This window comes from Micropterus salmoides, unplaced genomic scaffold (assembly GCF_014851395.1).
Source record: "Micropterus salmoides isolate LMB-PRFRI ecotype aquatic unplaced genomic scaffold, ASM1485139v1 Ms_hic_scaffold_21, whole genome shotgun sequence".
In the NCBI taxonomy this organism is placed as follows: domain Eukaryota; kingdom Metazoa; phylum Chordata; class Actinopteri; order Centrarchiformes; family Centrarchidae; genus Micropterus; species Micropterus salmoides.
Window position 1 is genome coordinate 9,897,063 of NW_024041262.1, and position 19,733 is coordinate 9,916,795.

General features: G+C 38.4%; 1 protein-coding gene across 2 annotated transcripts; it reads right to left on the reverse strand.

Moving 5' to 3' along the window:
- Positions 1 to 15,046: 15,046 nt before the first annotated feature.
- msrb1b (methionine sulfoxide reductase B1b) lies at positions 15,047 to 19,340 on the reverse strand. Of its 2 annotated transcripts, XM_038736145.1 has the most exons (5): positions 19,148 to 19,340; positions 18,321 to 18,463; positions 18,072 to 18,189; positions 17,288 to 17,312; positions 15,047 to 15,434 (listed from the first exon to the last, which is right to left on the reverse strand). In XM_038736145.1, exons 1-4 carry the CDS (start codon positions 19,200 to 19,202, stop codon positions 17,296 to 17,298), a joined length of 333 nt encoding a protein of 110 aa, XP_038592073.1. In that variant the 5' UTR covers positions 19,203 to 19,340; the 3' UTR covers positions 15,047 to 15,434; positions 17,288 to 17,295. The 2 variants fall into 2 exon arrangements, with proteins under 2 accessions (XP_038592073.1, XP_038592072.1); XM_038736144.1 differs by having other exon boundaries at positions 15,047 to 17,312; positions 19,148 to 19,339.
- Between the last annotated feature and the right edge of the window lie 393 nt (positions 19,341 to 19,733).

The window sequence follows — 19,733 nt, forward strand, 5'->3', positions numbered from 1 at the left end:
GTTTACAGCTGGTTATTCCCTCGGAAATGTGCAACAGTCCTTTTTGTTTTCAATATTTTGAACAGATTATTTGCGTTCTCTACTAGTTTCTCTTTTTTAGGCCTTTCTCTGAGTCCTCTCTTAATCAGACTATAGCCAGCACTGTCACAGTCTTCTGTGGAAAGCTGATACACACACACACACACACACACACTGATAAGGAATACTGGCTCCAGTCAGCTCAAGGTAACCACTGAACCCATTCGATTCCAATATTTCCCTTAAAATGTCCCCTCAAGTGGCTTCAAAGCTATACATAGTGAATGAAATATCCAGAATAAGGTGCCACATTGTATAACTGCGTTTCATCGGTTATACAAGTCACATTTATTTTGCATCATCATTTGTCCTTTCTGCCATATTTGATATCACTGTAAACTTTTGGATCACATCTGATTTGAAATAGAGTTTGTGGGGTTGTCCAAATCCCAGATTCATTCACTTGAGATTTTGCCAGTTGCATTTACTGCTCTCCCTGCTGCAGAAGCAACACAGCTATGTCAAGTGTTAGCTAGTTGGTGAAATAGCCATGGCTAACCTCACCTAAAACTAAAACTAAATTTGCTTTTAGATTTTTCCTTATTGTTATCTAAAATATACATCTTAATAAAATTATATATTGGTAATTTGGTTATTCCACGCAACTAAATAGCTAAATCCAATCATGATGAATAAAACAGCTAACACAAAATTGCAGCCTACTACCTTAGCAGAGAGGAAGTAAGTGCTCTCTCAGTTTTTGATTCAAGTGGTATTTTGCAATTTGGTGTAATCTACCTTTAAATCACACATTCAGGTGTAGAAAAAGTTAATACATGTATTATATTCATTTAAATATGGACAGACTCTATAGCAAAACAGATACACACAATCACATAATCCCTATTAACTGTTTACTGTTAATAATCAAAATTAAGTCATGTTTTAAATAACAAGTCAAAACGGAGAAGATAGACTGGAAGAACACAGATGTAGAAATAAATCCCCATTTTCCCCTGACAGGTAGATTTTTAATGATGATGACTGAAATGTACAGCTGAATGTAAAGCAATGTAAATTGTTGGCCGGTTTAACAGCAGCAAAAAAAAAAAGGTCTGCGATGGATGACACCACATAAACTTCCTCCTGGACAATGTATATGGTTTTAGCAGGACACTGTGATGAGGGAACTGTCCACTGCCATCACCAGGCCAAAGGTTCAGCAGTAGAAATGTGGAAAATCACTGCTTCAGGGAGTATGGCGGTGCTCATCACATGAATTGCATGGACTCTGCCTGGACAGGTAGATGGAACAACCTTTACTAAATTGCCCTCATACGCTTTCTTGTTTTATGTTATATCACTTTCTCTTGTTTTATTTATGTCACCTAAGTGTTGTTCACAAAAAACAAGCTTTTACAGGTGGACTACCTATCATCACACAGACATCACTACTCTTGCATGCATTTGATGGTCTTTTCTTCAATCTGTGCATTTTCCACATCATTATGAATAAATGTCCAAATATACTTAACATTACATTTAGATTTATTTGTAATGCGGCAAAAGTGGAGTGTGATGAGAAAAAAATATGTCAACACACAACTTTTGGTGACTGTCCCCCAGACTTAAATCATGTCCCATCAAAGCTTATGTTATTCATTTGAAACCGATGACTATCAGTCATACAGTGAGGGATCCATCACAGACAGACAGACTAGTTCCAAAACCCACAGAAATCTTAATAGACCAGACTACAACAGAGATGAAGCTTGAATCTTCGTTAGTGGAGCGCAACAGTGACAAAGTGTTTAGACAGTCTCTATTTGAAAAAGACTTATTTGTGTGTAAGACGGTATTTTCTTTCAAGCAAACATAATGAACCAGTTTTGGGTTCCTCATAAGAGTTCAGGAGACGACATGCTTTATGTACTGTGGAATTTCAGGCAGGACTCATTGTGCCATAGTGGAGTCACCCAAGCTGATCTTATTAAAATACAAGTTTACACTGAGTACCAACCCCAATATGAGCCTCAGACTTTTCTGAAATGGATGCTTCTGGATACTAAACCCATTTCCCAATACAGTTTTTGACAATCTATGTCTTATCGTATAAATCACAATACATTGGCACCTTCACCTTATATGTTGATATATAAGTGAGGTTCTACATGGCAACACATCCATATGGATGATAGATCTGAAGGGGTTGACAATATCAATCGACCCAGGCTTCCTCCAAGCTGGCAGTATGTCAATTTCCCCAAGTCTCTAAATAGAGAAGGCATCATTTACCCTTCTGTAGTCTCCGAGCACTCCTTCGTATTGATCCGTTGTGATGTTGAAAAACAATCGGAGACGTGCCACTCTGTAGTCAAAGTGATCGATAATGGGGCTTGCTTTGTTTGGTGCCACACTGAGCTGTGTTCTCTTTACTTTAGGTGCAAGGTTCAAAGGATTTAGGTTTTTGAAGGCAATTTTACACCATATTTGCTTACTTGTTTGTCTCCAAGATAGTTTTTTAAGGGCCCTCTGCCTTAATCAATCTTTTAGCTTTTTTCTTCATGTTGACTTGTAAAAAACAACTGTAACTTACACTATTTACCGTTCATAGGTTATCCAATATTTATCATTAAAATAATATAATAAAATGATTTACTATTTAGTACATTTAAAAATGTGATTTAAAGATTTCTTACACCAAACTGCATAAATTCCACTTGAGCCAAAAGCTGAGATGGCAGTTACTGCTAAGGTAGTTAGCTTAAGCAGGAATTTTGCTGTAGCTGTTTTTTTTATTTTTTTCTGCATCATGATTAGTAAATGTATTTTTTATTTTTAGGTAATGCTTAATCATATGCATAGCTCATATTTGAATTTGACCATTTTCATCCTGACAATATTAATGTTTAGTTGCTTGCTTTTTGTTTGTATACATAATTGCCAGGGTGGGGTACAAAACTGAATTAATGCCATCATGAGACACTTGAGTGAACATAAAATATATAATCAATTCATGAATAACATGTGCAAAGGAACAAAACACATATTGTAGATAGCACCAAAAAGAAAACAATGTGCTTTATATATTTACGCCAATATCAGCCTTCATGTACAGTATCTGTTTAATCCTGAATGATAGTCGATGGTATGGGAACTTTACTCACTTTGACAGTTTACAGGAGAACACACACACACACACACACACACACACACACACACACACACACACACACACACATATGCACACACTTGTGTTTGTGAGTGCTGAATTCCTACCCACCTGTGTAAGGTCTGTGGCTGTGGGAAGGCAGACACCTGTATAAAGCTCAGCAGTGACGATTCTCTGTAATCAGTAAAGTTCCTGTGTCGTCCTGCAGCAGCTGCTTCAGAGACAGCAGACCTCTCTCAATACAGAGTACCCCAAGTTTGAACTTGAAAAAACTTGGGATTTCTAACTTGGCAACTTTAGCTCAGGAGTTCTAAACTCCAGCAGCTCAGGTGGGCTCTGGTGATGACTCTTACACAACTCTACACTACTACTACTACAGGGACAAAATAATCTTAATTGAAAAGGTCCACGAACAGACTTTATTTTTAGAAAAAAAACAACCTAGATACACCTATTATACAAACTATAAAGTGTATTTTAAAAAAAAAATCTAAATTTAATATAGGCAGCACTGTCTCTGTTAATTTTCATTTATATATATTTATTGATGAAACGTGGGGATATCTGTATAAATACGGACACCAAAAGTCCACAGAGGCAGCACTGTTTTACTGGCCAATAAAAATATATATCTTAACTTTACCTTCAGACAGCAGGTTGGCAGAAACAAATATTATATGTCATCTCAAAGTGACCAAATGGATATTTTGCCAAGATAAGCTTCGTATACTTGGAGGATCCAAACTTGTAAGTAGCAGTTAGCAGTAAGATAGCAGAGATTTCCATCAGCGGTTAAGAAATTCAAAGCATTTTTAACCAATCCTTGTATTTGATATGACTTTTTGCTTTGTGTCTCTTTTAAAAGGCTTTCTGTTATTGTGTTTCACACAATGGCTAATCCCCTCACTGTTACAGGCCAAAATGAACACTCCAGACTTCTCAAGTTGTCCTGAAGGGCTTAGCTGTCATTCTCCCACAGGAGAATACAAAGCATTGTCCCAGCCTTGCACTGGATCACTGAGGATACAATACATGAAACTGGCTACTGAACAGCTGCTCTTCAAATGACCTGTTAGATCACCTGGATGGAATGTCTTTCTGTCTCTCTCTCTCACACACACACACACGTCACCAAATTCCCAGAGACATCACCATCATCATTAAAGGCCAGAAAGGATTAAAGGATGAGTTACATGCAGGTTTTTTAAGTCAGTCCAGGTGATCCAACCCAAAGATCAGGAAATGCGGTTACACTTTCCAGGCTGTAGTCCAGGCTGCAAATAAAGATATCATTTTGTTATATATACTTTGTTAACTTTATTTTTATTAGCAGTCAGGGTAACCATAATGACTCCCACACAGATCTGACAGTTGATTTACACAGTATATGTTTTGAAACTCATTGTATTTCAATTTATGAAGTCTGAGTGCTGTACATCCTCAATGTTAATAAGTCAGACGGTCCTTTTAGTCCACTGACATTAGGTTCATACCCTATTAGCTTCTTACATAGGTCAGACATGCTATGTTAGCTTTGATGGTCTCAAAACTAGCAAGTCAAGAAGGGGATCTCCTTTAATGCCATATAGGCAGAATGGGAAGAACAGGAAACCTTCCCGTTATTCTGACTTGGGTTTCTGCTAGTCTTGTAGTCAAATGTTAAACTAAGCCTGAATTGGCTGCATATTTGTGACCATTTATTAATAACTGAAACCAGAAATAAGTAGCTCCTTTTAATTAAATGAATTGACTGTAGTAGTGTTAATTTTGGATTTTATTTAGATGTAACTGCTTTGATGTGTCATTTTAACACCAGTTTGTTAACATGAATATTCTTCTTTTTTACCAAGTGGGAGAAAAGCTGTCAGACTTTCCAGATATCTCTGACTTGGAATTACAAATAGCAGTCTGACATGAAAGATTTTTCCATCTCAGCTGGTTGTAATTATAGTCTGCATGATTTGACATGAATGCAGCATAACTAGAGCTATAAATTGAACTCAGAGCTCAATGCTATGTCAGCATGCTAACTTAAGGTTTACTATGTTCACCATCTTAGTTTAGCGTGTTAGCAAGCTTTCATTTGCTAATCAGAACAAAAATAAAGCTGAGGTTGATGTGTCATTAGTTTTGGGTTTATTTGGTCGTAACTCAAAGTACTGAACAAAAACTTATATATGTTGACCTGATGATGGTGCCAGATGAAAATCATGAAGGTCACCAAAAGTATTACAATTTATCCTGAGGAGAACATGAATGTCTGCACAACCAACAGACTTGACAAATAACACAAATTAACAATATAAAGACAAATAATAACTTGCTGTTTAAGGTCTGCCTGGCAAAGGTTTAACAAAAATGCAGGGATTTTTCAGTTGCATTTGTGAGGTTGACTGATTGCTGTGCAGTAACCAGCCCTCATAACACATCTGTGCTAATAGACCCCTGCTGGTACAGTATGATTCTGGGCCACACTTGGGACATAAACTGGTCTGGATACCACATCTTGCTCTATCAACAAAACATCCAGGGGAAAAAAATGTTTTGCAGCAAGTGCTGGACAAACTCTTGAGTGACAGCTACTCTCATTCAGCACAAAAAACACTGCAGGAATTTGTGCTCAGTACCAATGACGTTGCCAAGAAAACAAACCCCTGCAGATTACCATTTTAAAACTTCACACACAAAGCAAAGAAACCAACCAATGGGAGAGTCCATACAGTCCCAGTATCTGTGCATTGTGAGTCTGTGTGTTGTGCAAAAGCTAGTGGCAAGGCCATATTCTCAGCCGTAACTGCAGGGCAGAGCTCTGCGGTGAGCTGGGTAAGTATAGGGCACGGCAGCACTGTACATTATCACATGGGTGTGGCTATGAGCGCGCTGCTCGAAAAATGTTTTCAATTGTGGAGTAAAGAAGGCACGTCAAGTGCCAGGCATGCCTGCACAGGATCGCTGCCTAAATGTATGACATGGGGAAATTCGAGGGTAATAATAAAAGCTGTTTACCTGTTTAAAGCTGTGTCAATACAAAGGGAAAAGTGCAAGCAGCTGCTTCCATGAAACTCACTCTGATGCCTTCCTGTCTTATCATATTTTGACTTTTTGGTTAAACAGTGACCACTGTCTCTGATAAAACTTCAGTTTTTGTGTGTTGGTTATTTGCAGCAAGAAATGGCGGCCTTTTACTTGTGTTTATTTCTTGCCTGATTCTTTTTTGATTGTGTAAACTGTGAAAGAAGCATCTTGGCTGAGAGACAAACTGGAGGGGCACAAATGAACTTCAGATGGTTCCTGCTAAGTGAAACATTCTGGTTTTGCACTAAAATAAATATTTTGACTCTCCTTCAGACATTATAAATGTAGTCTTTGTGTAATAGGATTGGGGGAAGTACATAATTATCTGTTGATCAGTGTTGACAGCACGTTGACCAATCATAAGCTTCTAGCTTTTTGGGCCCATTCAGAACTTTGTGAAGTAACAATGCAGGAGGAGATAAGGCTTCAGGTGTACAATGCAGTGTTGAGATCCAGACAAAACAAACATGGGGAGAAATCAGCTTATCTCTCAACTTATAATATCTCTGTTGCTAGAAGATTGAAGAGAAGAAATTGGATGAAGCAAAATGTTACATTGGGAGAGGTGACTTAGGTTAGAGTTTCTCCCGCACTTTGAAAAAGCTTTAAATAATTTTCTCAAATAGTACACGGCAGCCTACTGTATACTTGTATTTCCTTAAAAAAATGCTTTCTTACTTTTCAAACAAAGATGTAAAACTTCCTTTTGCAAGTTGAGTTGTATTCAAAATGTCCACTGAAGGAAAAAGCTGTCTCCAGCCATGTGCATTTTTTGGGGCTGTTGAGTTTGAAAAGGTTTCATGAACCCAAAGCTTTTACAATTTCCTGTCTCCTATAGAAAGAACAGACTCCTTTAACTTTTAAACACAAATATCACCAAAACGGGAGTTTCAAGGTCTTTATTATTATTATTATTTATTTATTTATCTCACTGCATTAACGTATTAAACTGGAATCTATTTGTAGGAGTTTTGTTACCAAGAGTTGAATGAGAAGATCAGCCACAGAGGGAAACAGCTGCCTGGCACTGTCCAGAGTTTACAAAAAGAATCATCCCTAAACATCCCAAACAGTCCTTTTAACACTGTTGTTTTTTGTACAAATTAAACAAACAAGTAATAACATGTTAATTAGTGAGCTTTAGAGCTTTTAACCTTTGGACAGAGCCAAGCTAGCTGTTTCCAGTCCTTGTGCTAAGCCAAGCTAATCAGCTGCTGCCTGTAGCTCCATATTTACCATTCAGACATAAATGTCAAACGATTCCTTTAAAAACAGTAAAGTACTTGAGTGGGCCTAAATGGGCTTAGTTACTTTCCAACTAACAGAAGTTAAGCTAACTGTCTCCTGGCTGTGGGCTTCATATTTAATGAACAAATACTGTGTGAGTAATATCAATCCTCTTATCTAACTCTCAGCAAGAAAGCTTATAAATGTATGTATGTCTGTAAAGCTAAAAATAAATATAACAGAAAATGTGAAGTTGGAAAAAAACACCTTAGTACAAAACAGCCAAGAAAAAAACACAGGAATGAAGTTAGAGTAGGCTACAGGTGACGTCAGGCCCTTTTAATGACAGCAGAGCTATCAGCCGATCTGAGCTGCACTTCACAGCAGTAAGATATCAGCTTCTTTGTAGGTTATCTGACAGGTGTAACTCAAGGTAATAAGACCACCATGTAAAATGTGCTGATTAGAGCCGCACGGCAGCCACTCCACTCCACACACAGGTCATGTGCGTACAGCACATGCGTGTGTCTGTGTGTTGTTGCATGTAGGCATCCGTTCGTTGACCTTCCATTTTCCTCTGCATCAAATTAAAAAATTTAGCCAAGAGTCTTGGACGGCACGCTACAACTACTGTGCGATTTACTGCGCCGCGTATAGAGGATTTCCAAAACCATACGATTCCATGATCTACAGTCATGATGTCATTCATGCAACAAAGACTGGCCTATAATCATTCTGGTCACTTCTCTCTGCTATGAAATTCCACAGAGGAGGATGATATATCAGAAGCTGGACTCAGCTGTAAATATAGAGACACAGCGCGCTGGTAGACCAGACAGGCACTTGCAGAAACCAAGGACAAAATAAAAATGACTAATGCCAGCGTTGAGCTCTAACATGGTGTTTGTGCAGATGCTGAAGTTTGGAAAACAGGAGCTTTATAAAGCTATAACTTCATCAACATGCCTTAGAATCCTCAATTCGATTATCTGACAATTTAAGCTGCAGAAATCAATGCACTGTGGAGCGAGAGGGGCCTCAGGAAAACTTTGAAAACCAGTAAAATCTTCAGTCTCACCACAGAATTCTGCCTCTATGAGCCTGAGCTCGACCCACTGAAAGAGACAGGCAGCCTAAACAAACATGACCCCCTTAACCACTACCACCACACACAAACAACACTCACACACACCAACGTCTGCTCTCAGTGCGTATCACAGTTCCAGGTCTGCAGCAGAGGCCAAGAGAAAAACTCCTGATTAAATAGTTTTGGAGCGTGCGTCGCTCCGGCTCGGAGAGCTCAGCAGCTTTGAAGCCACTCACTGTGTTTGGCTGTTATCTGCTCCTGGGGACTGAAGATAACGCAGTTAGACAGCGCTCAGACATGATGTTTACAAACAGTCAGTGACGTTGTCAGGAGGCATCCACGGTGAAGCAGAAATGTAGCTCAACAGAAGGCAAATCAGATGGTGATGACTGGGTCTGAAACTTTGTGCTTTGTGGATTGTGCTTCTAACTGATGCCGCCAGACACGCCATAAAGCACTTAGTGTAAACTTTGAATCAGCTCACAATGTTTGTTAAAGGGTCAGTTCACCCAAATTACAAAGAATACCTGTTTTTCTTTCTATGCCTCTAGTTTAAGATGTCTCTGAGATATTCTTTATCCCAATACAATGGAGGTGAATAGAACTTAATATGTGGCACTTGAAGCATTGGAAAATTAAGGTGCCTGTCGCATGTCATTCCCAATCTCACTCTCCCTTATTTCTTGTCATCTGTCTACTTTTAACTATCTAATAAAAGGTATGAAATACCCAACCAGAATATTTTTAAAAACATGTCTTTCCAGAAACAATGTGATGGTTTGTATAATCCACAGAACACACTATTTGTACAGTTTTCAGTGGAACTATTGTCTGTAAAAAACTGTTGAAAATGATGTTTTTTCATCGAGTATAAATGGAAGATTTTATCTCAAAATCTTTGGTAAATACTAACAAAACCAACTGCATAGCGTGATGCAGATTTTCCACAAGCAGTATACAAATCGTTATGTTTAATGTTGAAGGTGTTAAGGCGGTAGTATGCTTCAACTGAAGTGCCTGCTGGATAGTCAGACAGCTTCTGAAACCCCCTCCTCACACACCTTTCCAAAATGGGAACTGGCAGGCTGCGTCTGACAATTTTCGTAACTATCCCATATCATTTTACGCACAAATTGACCAGGTGAGGAAGTAAGCATGGTTACTCTTAAACTCTTTTCTGTCACTTCTGTCACTTTTTGTGTGTACTAACAAGAAACACCATGAATGCCTATGCGGAAAGACTGTCTGAAACTATGCACGTTAATCCCTATTATAACAATTATTCCTCCTGGTCATTTGAAAGTGGTATAATTACGCCTTTAGATGTGGCTTGATGACACTTCATAAAAACTAGTTTGTGTCAAGCTTAGCCCAGCCTTAGGCTTCCTACAACCCTCAGCTTTAGTTCTATGGACTGAGTGGCCCTTGAGTAGTCCTTTTGTTTTCTAACAGCAATATTGCGAAAAAGTAGTGCTTCTCCTCTCAGCAACATACAAGGGCATTTAACATGTAACATACACATATAGACTAACACTGAATCAGAGCCATTGTGTAAAATCTAGGAAATGTTCGCGAAAGGCAATAAGTCATTCAGTCCCTTGTTGCTTTCTAACTAAAAACCCATCTGGAGCTGAGAGGTGTCGATACCTCACCATCTGTGCCGCCTGTTGACTGACTTATTGAGCAGCAGCTCAATGCTCTGGATCTTTGAGTATGATGCATGGTGAAAAGTGTGTGGGGTCCTCAGGGACCTGAGAGATGCCGCTGACAGTGGGGACATACAGAAGGAATGGTGAGCTGGGCGCTGCAGTCTACAGGCACAATCTTGACAAACCAGAGTAGGGCGACAGAACACACTAGAGAGGTAAAAGAGACGTTAGAGAGACATTAAATGAGTTTGTAAATTATCAGGCTCTATCTCTGTATTCAGATAGAAGACCGGATGTGTACGAGGTTTATACAGGGGTGTTATGTCCCAAGGTCTAGGGGTATCCTGGACATAAAGGTGTGGCTTCCCACTCTTCCCATTCCCAAGCAATGCCAGAACAAATGACACACACACACACACACACACACACACACACACACACACACACACACACACACACACAGACACTCTAAGGGAGGAGAACAGCTGACAGTGCAGGGAGAGAGATAAATAACAGAATATGACCCCAGGGTCATAACAAGGGGTCATGCAAAATAGGGCAAATGTTGTATTTTTTAATTGTTATAATAATAGTTAACGAATAGTTTTACCTTCAAATCATTAAAACTATTTAATACATATTGTACTTTTAAATAATGATATCACCCTTAATGTTAGTGCATTATTGTGCATTGTTGTAGCTACTGTTCACAAACCGCTGCCCTCCTGCAGCCACAGACACACCAGCAGCTTCAGACAGACAGATGAACAGGTGAACAGACAGAGAGAGACACGCCAGCAGCTTCTTCTCTGCTGCAGCTGCTGATATAACAAAATTTTAAAGTTATATTCTCACACATCAAGTTTATCACATTTCTGAGCTGACATTTTTTTCAAACAATAAAGAGTAACATCAGGCAGAAGAAACATCTTCGCATTATTTGTGCTTAAAACTGTGCCGGTCAAATCAGTCCAAAAAATTAAGAACTGCATTAGAAAATCCCTGGTTATTTGATAAAAAGTCGAAATTACAAACCTGTGAACATAAAAGACTTTGGGGAGAGAAGTTAACATCCGATCACTGAGCTTAAAATTCTGTCATGCACGGGGACATTTATCACCATATAAGAAATGGTTGACATCACAGACACACTGATTAAAAAAGTAGTTGGCTGCCAACAACAGTTAAGCAGTATATAATTACTTTTGTGCCAAATTACATTCATACACCTTTGACAGAAAGCAAGTTGAGGGCTGATTTCTGGGAAATGCAAGAAAGAATTTGCTGGAGGTTTAGAGTAAGAATACACTAAAAATGTAAATTACAAAATATTGATCATCTACCAGCATAAGATTGTCCTCACACTTAGTGAGGATTAACCAGGCACACATATTCTGTATATTATTTCTGAAAAAAAGAGTTGTTCCCCTGTCAGACAAGATACCACTTACACGCCCAGATGCTGGTGTGGTAAAAAATGTAGTGTGTAGCAGTTGCCCCTATGAGTAGAGGCATTTGAATGCTTAATGGTTAAATCTAACTCTTGATCTAGATCTAGAGACAGTGCTTCACTGTCCCATAGCAAAACGTCTGTGTGTGTGTTTTAGTGCTTGTGTGTGTGTCTTGGCACGGCAAGCTGCTCTAATATGCCCTAATAACCGTGATGTCATTCACCTGTTTTTTGGCTCCAGGGCCGCAATGACTGATGGGACAATTTTGAATAATCATCTTATCTGATCTGGAGCTCACAAGCTGAAACCCAAAGAAATTACAAACCATAAATGTGAAAAGTCATCTATTCCAAAATACTCCGGGGGTTTATCCACTTTGGGGAAAATGGTACAACAGAGGTCTTTCCACTGTGTTTCTCTAAAATAAATGTTTACCAAGTCTGAAAAATGTTTATTTTGTAGACCAAAACATTTTCTTTCATAAAATACACTAATTTGGTTTAATTTACCCTTTCAATCATTTTGTGGTAGGGGATTTCTACCTAAGCTGTTCATATTTAATGGAAGATTCTCCTGTTCAGCCCAGAAAGGAAAGGTGGGGATCCTTGAATGCAACAGCGCAATGGAAGTGCTCTGAAATGACCTTTTAGGGGATTCAGCTGTCCTCTGAATAGCCTTTCCTTTTTTTATACTCTGTAGGTAGCTCTGTCGTGCCCACGCAATGTTCTTTTCTCCAGCTGAATCAAACATTAACCCCGTCTTTAAAACGACTTGGGGCAGCCAGGTTAATGCAGTGGCTGTGTCACCCAACAGCGTACTGTCTGCCCTGTGAGGAGATTTACCATTAACCTCAAGTTCAGTGGTAAAGAAAGGTGTCCTGAGTTCACACTGCTTTGAGGAAGGACTTTCTTTCATTTCATCAATGGAAAACAAAATGTGAAACCCCAAATACTGCGGGTCTGAAGATGAATATGACTCATACATTGGGTAACATCAGTGATGAGAAGATCATCATTGCTGATCTATTTAGTTGAGCACAAAATGCCAGAGGAACCACAGTGCTGTCCAAACCAGTTTGGTAGTTAACCCATTTGTGGTCCATGACACATGCCACACGTTATTGCCAAAACACTCCTTTGAATTCCTGGGAAATAGAACTGTAAATCACGGTTGGAAAGGCTATTATCATTTACCTGCATCAACCCTTAAGGAAAAAACACAGTAAAACAATTAAGCACAGTGGCTCATGGTGTATTTTCTTTTTCCTAAGGATAATATTTTGTCATTCAAAATATAGTTAGGTGTCTAGTCTGGAAAAGAAACAATGGAAATAAGAAGAAATAGGGGGAAATAAAACAAAAGAGAATCAAAGGTACAGTTATTAACCTTAGAAATCACAAACTGAGGTAGATATAAATGACAAGTTGAAAATTAAAAGTACAGCAGTGTGTTTTAGCCACAGCGGTGGGGATGAATGTACTTCATAAAAGTACAAAAGTTGAGAAGGAAATGGAGAGATTTGTGGAAAATAACAGGAAGAACAAAAACGGTCACGGTTCGCTAACAAAATGGTCAGCACGTTCGTAGCTATCTTACAGCTAACATCAATTCAGTCGGCTGTTTGGGGCAAATACACTTTCCAACAGTCCAACGGTAACTGTTAGCTGTCTGTTTAAACACCTCAATAACTTTGGTATCCCTTCACTATTGTATCATGTAGCTAAATCAGTTTAATTTATACAATACTTTGATTTTAAAGTCTGCTGACACACAAAACTAATGATGTTACATTGGGAAACATTATATTTCTAAATATGCTATTAATATGCAGCATGCTATTGTTATTGAGCATGTTAGATTTGTGGCACTAGTTTTTAGAGCAAAGCACCACAGAACTGCTAGCATGGCTGTAAACATAGGCAGGTTTACAGGTCATGACAGATCTTAGCAAATGGAAATACAATACAAAATACAATACAGCAGCATACAATACAAATCAGGAATGCACATACACAATGTATGATAAGGACACCCCTGTATGTTTTATTATAATGTTCTTAGATAGTTTCTTGTTCCCTGTAAAGGTCTTAACCTTGTCTATATATATATATATATATATATATATATATATATATATATATATGTGAAATGCTTCTTATGGATGCAGCATGGTTGTATGCCCAATCCAAATTTACTGCAAGGTGGGACAATAAAGCAAATCTTGAATCAAACAAAATAAAAAAGAGGAAAGAAAACATAATGAGGAATGGGCAGACAATGGAAAGAGCCAGTCTGAGAATTTTAAAGAAAGCAATTGTGGGAAGCAAAACTAAAGTAACCTAGAATAAAGGTTAAACTACATCAAAAAACTTCTCCGACAGCACAAGATGATCCAATGAGGGTTGTTTTTTTCTCTATTACAGAGTTTACTTCAGTTATCTGATTCAGCAATCACATTGTCATCTCCCTGTATTTGCTTTATTCTTATCTGACACAGTACTGTAGAGTTTGACGGGCAGAGCACAACACAACCGCTGCCAAGGTAGAGGGTTTGATTACTAGCGGGACCACCTATGCTAAAAATGCATGCGCTCACAGTACACTGAGGCAGCTTGGGTAAAAACATCCACCAAATGGAAGAATACAAAAGAATAAACTGCCGAGCGTTTGCCTGCCAAGACAAGAGAGGACATTTACTCAACCATAACAACCTCAGTGCAAGGTCAGGCTTCTCCGCCACACTGAGGGCTGAAATTCATTTGAATACCTTTGGTAGCGTGTAGAAGTGAAGCTGGATGGATGCAGAGTGGTGCTCCAGAATATTCAAATTGTTGATGCTGAGAGTTCAACGACATCTACGAATGTTATGATGACCCCTCGTAATTGCACACTACAAGAAGTGATGTTTTGAAAGAAAATATGCTTCAGACTTAACTTGTCTGTGGCGAGACCAATAAAATGGAGTAAAGTGTGTGTCTTTTTGTGTGTGTTTTGGCATGTGCAAATACTGTATGTAAGACATCAGTGCATGTGGCAACACAAGGTGAAAAGAGACATGAGAAGTGTGTGTGACGTCCAGGAGGAGAATGTGTTGATTGGCACACACGTTCTTCTGGGATTTCATGTGTGTGTGTGTGTACTTCCTTTGTAATGATAGCCCTCGGTCTCTCGCCAGGCTGCTCCTCTAAACCTCAGGGTGTTTGCCAACCCATGGAGCCCAGAGAATATGGCCTGCAGCTGGGCCACGGAGAGAGCCCAAGCTACTGAAACAACCAACATCCACAATTGATGCAAGACAATAAAACACGTTTATGTTGATATAAAGCAAGCCTCTACACGCAGCAGTGGAAACATGCACAACCACAAATAAGAACATATTATTTATTGTTTTTAATCAGACTTTTCACTCAAACAAAACTGGGGAATCTATTCTTCTGTAGAGAGGAACTTGTGATCTGGCAGGATGAGTACTCCATCTTGAGGTCAATCTAGGGAACATTGGTTCCTCTGCCTATATAAGAGTTGCAATAGAATATTATTTTTTCCTTGGGAAGGTTCCTAACTGAGTGAAGTGACCTGGAGGTATTTAAGTGGCAGTCATGATAAGAGCTGGTCAAATTCTTTGCTTCCTTTCCTATCTCCTTTATGCTTGTGACACAATCCAAAACTTACAGGAATGCTTGTATGATTAGCTAAGCTCCATAACCATAAATACAGATTTCTTCTCTTTCAAATCCATCCAGTTAGGAGAAATCCTGAAAAACAAGCATTTGTCATGATGATAAGATAAGATGTTTTCAATTTATACATATGGTACATGTAACCATCAATTACTTATAGGAAGTAACCACAAAATAAAGAGCAGTAGTATTTAAGTAGAGAAAGGTGAACCAATACAATAATAATTTAATAAAAATAAAGAATTGAGCAAGGGGCTATAAAGTAAATTATAAGACATTAAGTTTCCTGGCATGGGCGCATTGACCTTTTTCATATTTGGTAAAAGGAGAAAATTAATTTTTTAATAAAACTTCTATATTTTACTCTTTGGCGTACCCGGACTTTTTCTTGTGTACTGGAATTTCTCACAAGCTGCCCATACACTTCTCTGCCCTCTCCACCGGCGGAAACGGAATATGGAAAAGATCGACGGCCGATACAGACGCCAACATATGAATACATTTGAATGGGAAGAACTGGTCGAAGTGTCGACAAACGAATGCTGCTAACCCTAGAGTGCAGGCTTGGTGGGCCCAGACTGCAAATGGCACTCTGTACAATATTATAGTATGCATAGCACTTTTTAAAGAACTGTTACAACCCATCCCACCCGTCAGCCAGTGTTGTTTAAACATAGTGGTTAAAAATTAGAAAGGAAAAAATGCATCACGTGTAGCCTCAGAAAAATATAGTTTTGGTCAAAAAATTTACTTTCTGACCTCAAAATAATTTTTTTGTCTACATATTCGTAATGTACCCATTTCTAGACTTGACAAACAGCATGCCTAATCCTGGAGGAAGTAGGTAAATACTGAAATGATCACCTATCTCTAATCGGTGGAATTCGTGTTGTTACAACTCTCCCCATGTTACAATCATACTTGGTCTCCCCTACAGTTATATATCTTTCTTGGAAAAGTATGCAAGTATTATTAGCAAAATGAACTAATTGTCAACTTTGAGTGTTACATTATTATTACTGATGCATTATGTGTAAGTAGCATTTTGCAGTTTTATTAGGTGAAATATAATTAAAACTATTTTACATAATCTTAGTTCAATTTATAACAATGCATCCATCGTGTTTTATTTACTCATCATATGTTTTGAATGTTAAATTTTAAAAGCATCCCTCTGAATTGTAGTAAAGTACTTTAAAATTGTAGAAAGTACAGTACTTGAGTTAATGTTCTTAAATGCCACCACTGCAAATAAATCAGATACTTTTTCCCTTCATTTGAGCATCAATACACTAACAATGGAGAAAAAATCTAAATCTTAGACTGAGTTACTCTAAGTAAAATGTGAATGCACAAAAATTCTGTTATTTAACATTCTTGCACTGTAAAACGTATCTGTTCAAGTAAACCTGCTTATAGTACATTAACAAAAAGGACAAAAATTTAGCTGATTTGTTAATCTTGACAATCTTCAGTGCATAGATAATATGGTTAAATTTACCTTAGGGAAGTAAATGGGAGTAAGCCAAATGACACCAGCAACAGTGTAAAATGTAATGTAAAATTAAACAGATTAAAAAAAGAGATAACAGCAATAACTGGCGAGCGCCGGCTGAATGAAAACTGCCTAATTTTTCTATATCTCAAAAACCTTGTTAAATCTTGCTAAAATGACATGCATATACTGATATATTTTATCAAGAGTGAGGGAATCATAATCTTTGAGTTAATATATATTAAAATGAGGTATTCAAAGGAATATTTGCAGAGGTGTGGTCCTGTCACTGTGCCACAGGCTGGTCAAAGATTCTTCAGTGGACAGGACGTCCATCTCAGGCCTTTCCCCTGTCCACGTCATACACTGACCCGGCCTGTTCAACAGTCTGGACAGAGCAGCAGATACAGCAGCTGGAGTGAAAAACTCTTACCTCGCTCTTTACTGTTTGTCCTTGCCTGGGACAGAGACAAGAGATAAACACACTTATTGAAGACAGAATTAAATGCAGAGGTAGAAAGCAACTAAATACATTTAATCAACTTGTTGTGGCAATTTTTTTCTTATAAAAAAAAATACATCTGCCAATGGATAAGGACTATTTTTTTACTTGTTTTCACTGCATATCAACTTAAGCATTTGAAAAATTAATTATTGAATAACTCCTTATATATAATGTATTATAATATAGTGTACTATATGACGCTATGAAAGGGCACATTAAGCAAAATAAGCACTTTTTCTTTTGTTACTTTAAGTTCATTATGCTGTTAATACCTCTGTATTTTTCAATGTTGTATTAATAATTTTACTACATTTACAGCAGCATCTGAATACTTCCACCACTGTGAAATTGTCAGTTTACCCAAATAACCCAGAAACACATTTTTATTTGCATACATACTGTATTTTTGGGCCTCTGACACTGCAACCCCAGAGCAGTAGACGTGAATGGAATTTAATTTGTGCTTGGTGCACAAAGCATCGTAAAAATGAAACACATCTTCAAAACCAACATCTCTCTCCAGAAACAATGTCCTACTCATTTAGTATCCACAGACCTCACTGTGAGGTGAAAATACTTCCCAATTAAAACTGTCCTCATTAACAAAAGGCATTGTTTTTGGGAAGGTAGTTTGAGATCATTTTAGGATTTGGGAAAACTCCTGGCCCTTGACACCATGTCTTTGCCTCACACATGTCTGTGGCCTGCTTACCTTTGCTGGGGACAAACTTAAGCGAGTGGCTGAATATTCAAAAGCGTGACACTCCTTCATCTGGGCCGTCATTTACAAACTCATGGCCCAGCCCGTTGCCACACTTGCCACACAGTACCTGTATCCATGAAACACAATCACATCAGCCTCCTGTGTCACATCCTAATGAGCAAATGCTGAAGCAGCAGTAAAACAAAGAGGACATATAGATAGTAAAAATATAAGAACTTTAGTGAGTGTGACTCTTACCTTGTAGGCAGTGAGAGTCTCCATCATCTTGGTGACGCTGTCCTCCCTGATGGTTTCAGTGAAAGCTGGCCAGGGAGACGAGTGTGCGAACTTGGACCGACTGGAGAACAGTGGGTGGTTACACTGGGAGCACACATACATGCCTGCAGGAGACAGTTACTTTTAAAAGCTGTGGCACAGTTTCATTTTGTACCCCAATAAAACCTAACCTTACACAAACTTAAGTTAATTTTCCTGTAATTCTGCTTTTCTTTTCTTTTTCTTACTCGAACCACTGATCTACATTAAATGATGTGAGAAGCAAATCTCACTCTTTGGTTGAACAGCTGAAAACTTTTGTCAACACAAGGGCCACAACATGTGAGGAGGGGTCCCATGATACTTTATTTTAAGGGTCACAAACCAAAAAAAGGCTGTAAGCACTGTAATGGGGTAATTTTACTTAAACATGCCAACACTTTTGGCTAGTGCAAGTTCATTTCCAAAATCATTAATAGCAGATCTCTTTATTACTATTATCATATTTCTATTAGAATCTTCATGTTAATCTTACAAATCTGAAATATGCAAATACAAATAAATTTAAACTGATCTTTATCAATTGCTTCCCCAAATGTTGTCACACCACGTGCCCCTCCTCTCTCTACTATCACCGTGACATTACGCAATTATTGAATCATATCGTTTTCCATTAAAACCAGTTCATTTGTAGCCAAAAAAGACACTTTAAACAAACCTCATGCGGAGAATTAAAATAAAATGGTAATTTTGTCCCCTGAAATCCAGACTACAGGGAGGTTACATCACAGCAGACAGCGCCTGCTTACCTGGTTTGAAATGATCCTTGTAGACCTCGCCGCCCAAAAACTGACAGAAAGACATGCTGTGACGTCTGCACAGATCAGCTAGAGGCAAAATAGATCTCGATCTGGCTCAGTCTTTCTTCGAACAGCAGGGACGGATCATCTGGGCGCTCTCTTGATTTCCTCCTGGCGTCTGAAGTGATCCTGACTGGAGAATTAACGGGAGCTCCGCCTTCTGCCTTTCTCTGCATTAACACTAGATGTCGTAGTTACTCCACTGAAGCGTTTTCCTGGACCTAAATTTACTGATGGAAAGTTCGCCTATGTGCTAATCCTATGGTTTTGGACAGTAAAATGAATGTGTGCAGGAAATCAGAGCATATACTTTTAAATTGTTATGGGGTGACACTTCTTAAATTGGTCCATGTACATTTAGTTTTATGTGGAACATCTCAGAGTTGTATTAAATTTAAGGATGAATCAGAATCAGCAAATGTGCCCATATCTCAGTAACATGGCTGTGGTCTCAGTGTAACAGACTTACAGTAAGGCCTGTCTGTTTGTCACCTTTTCATGTCTCTCTACTGCAACTTGACTTGGTTCACTCACA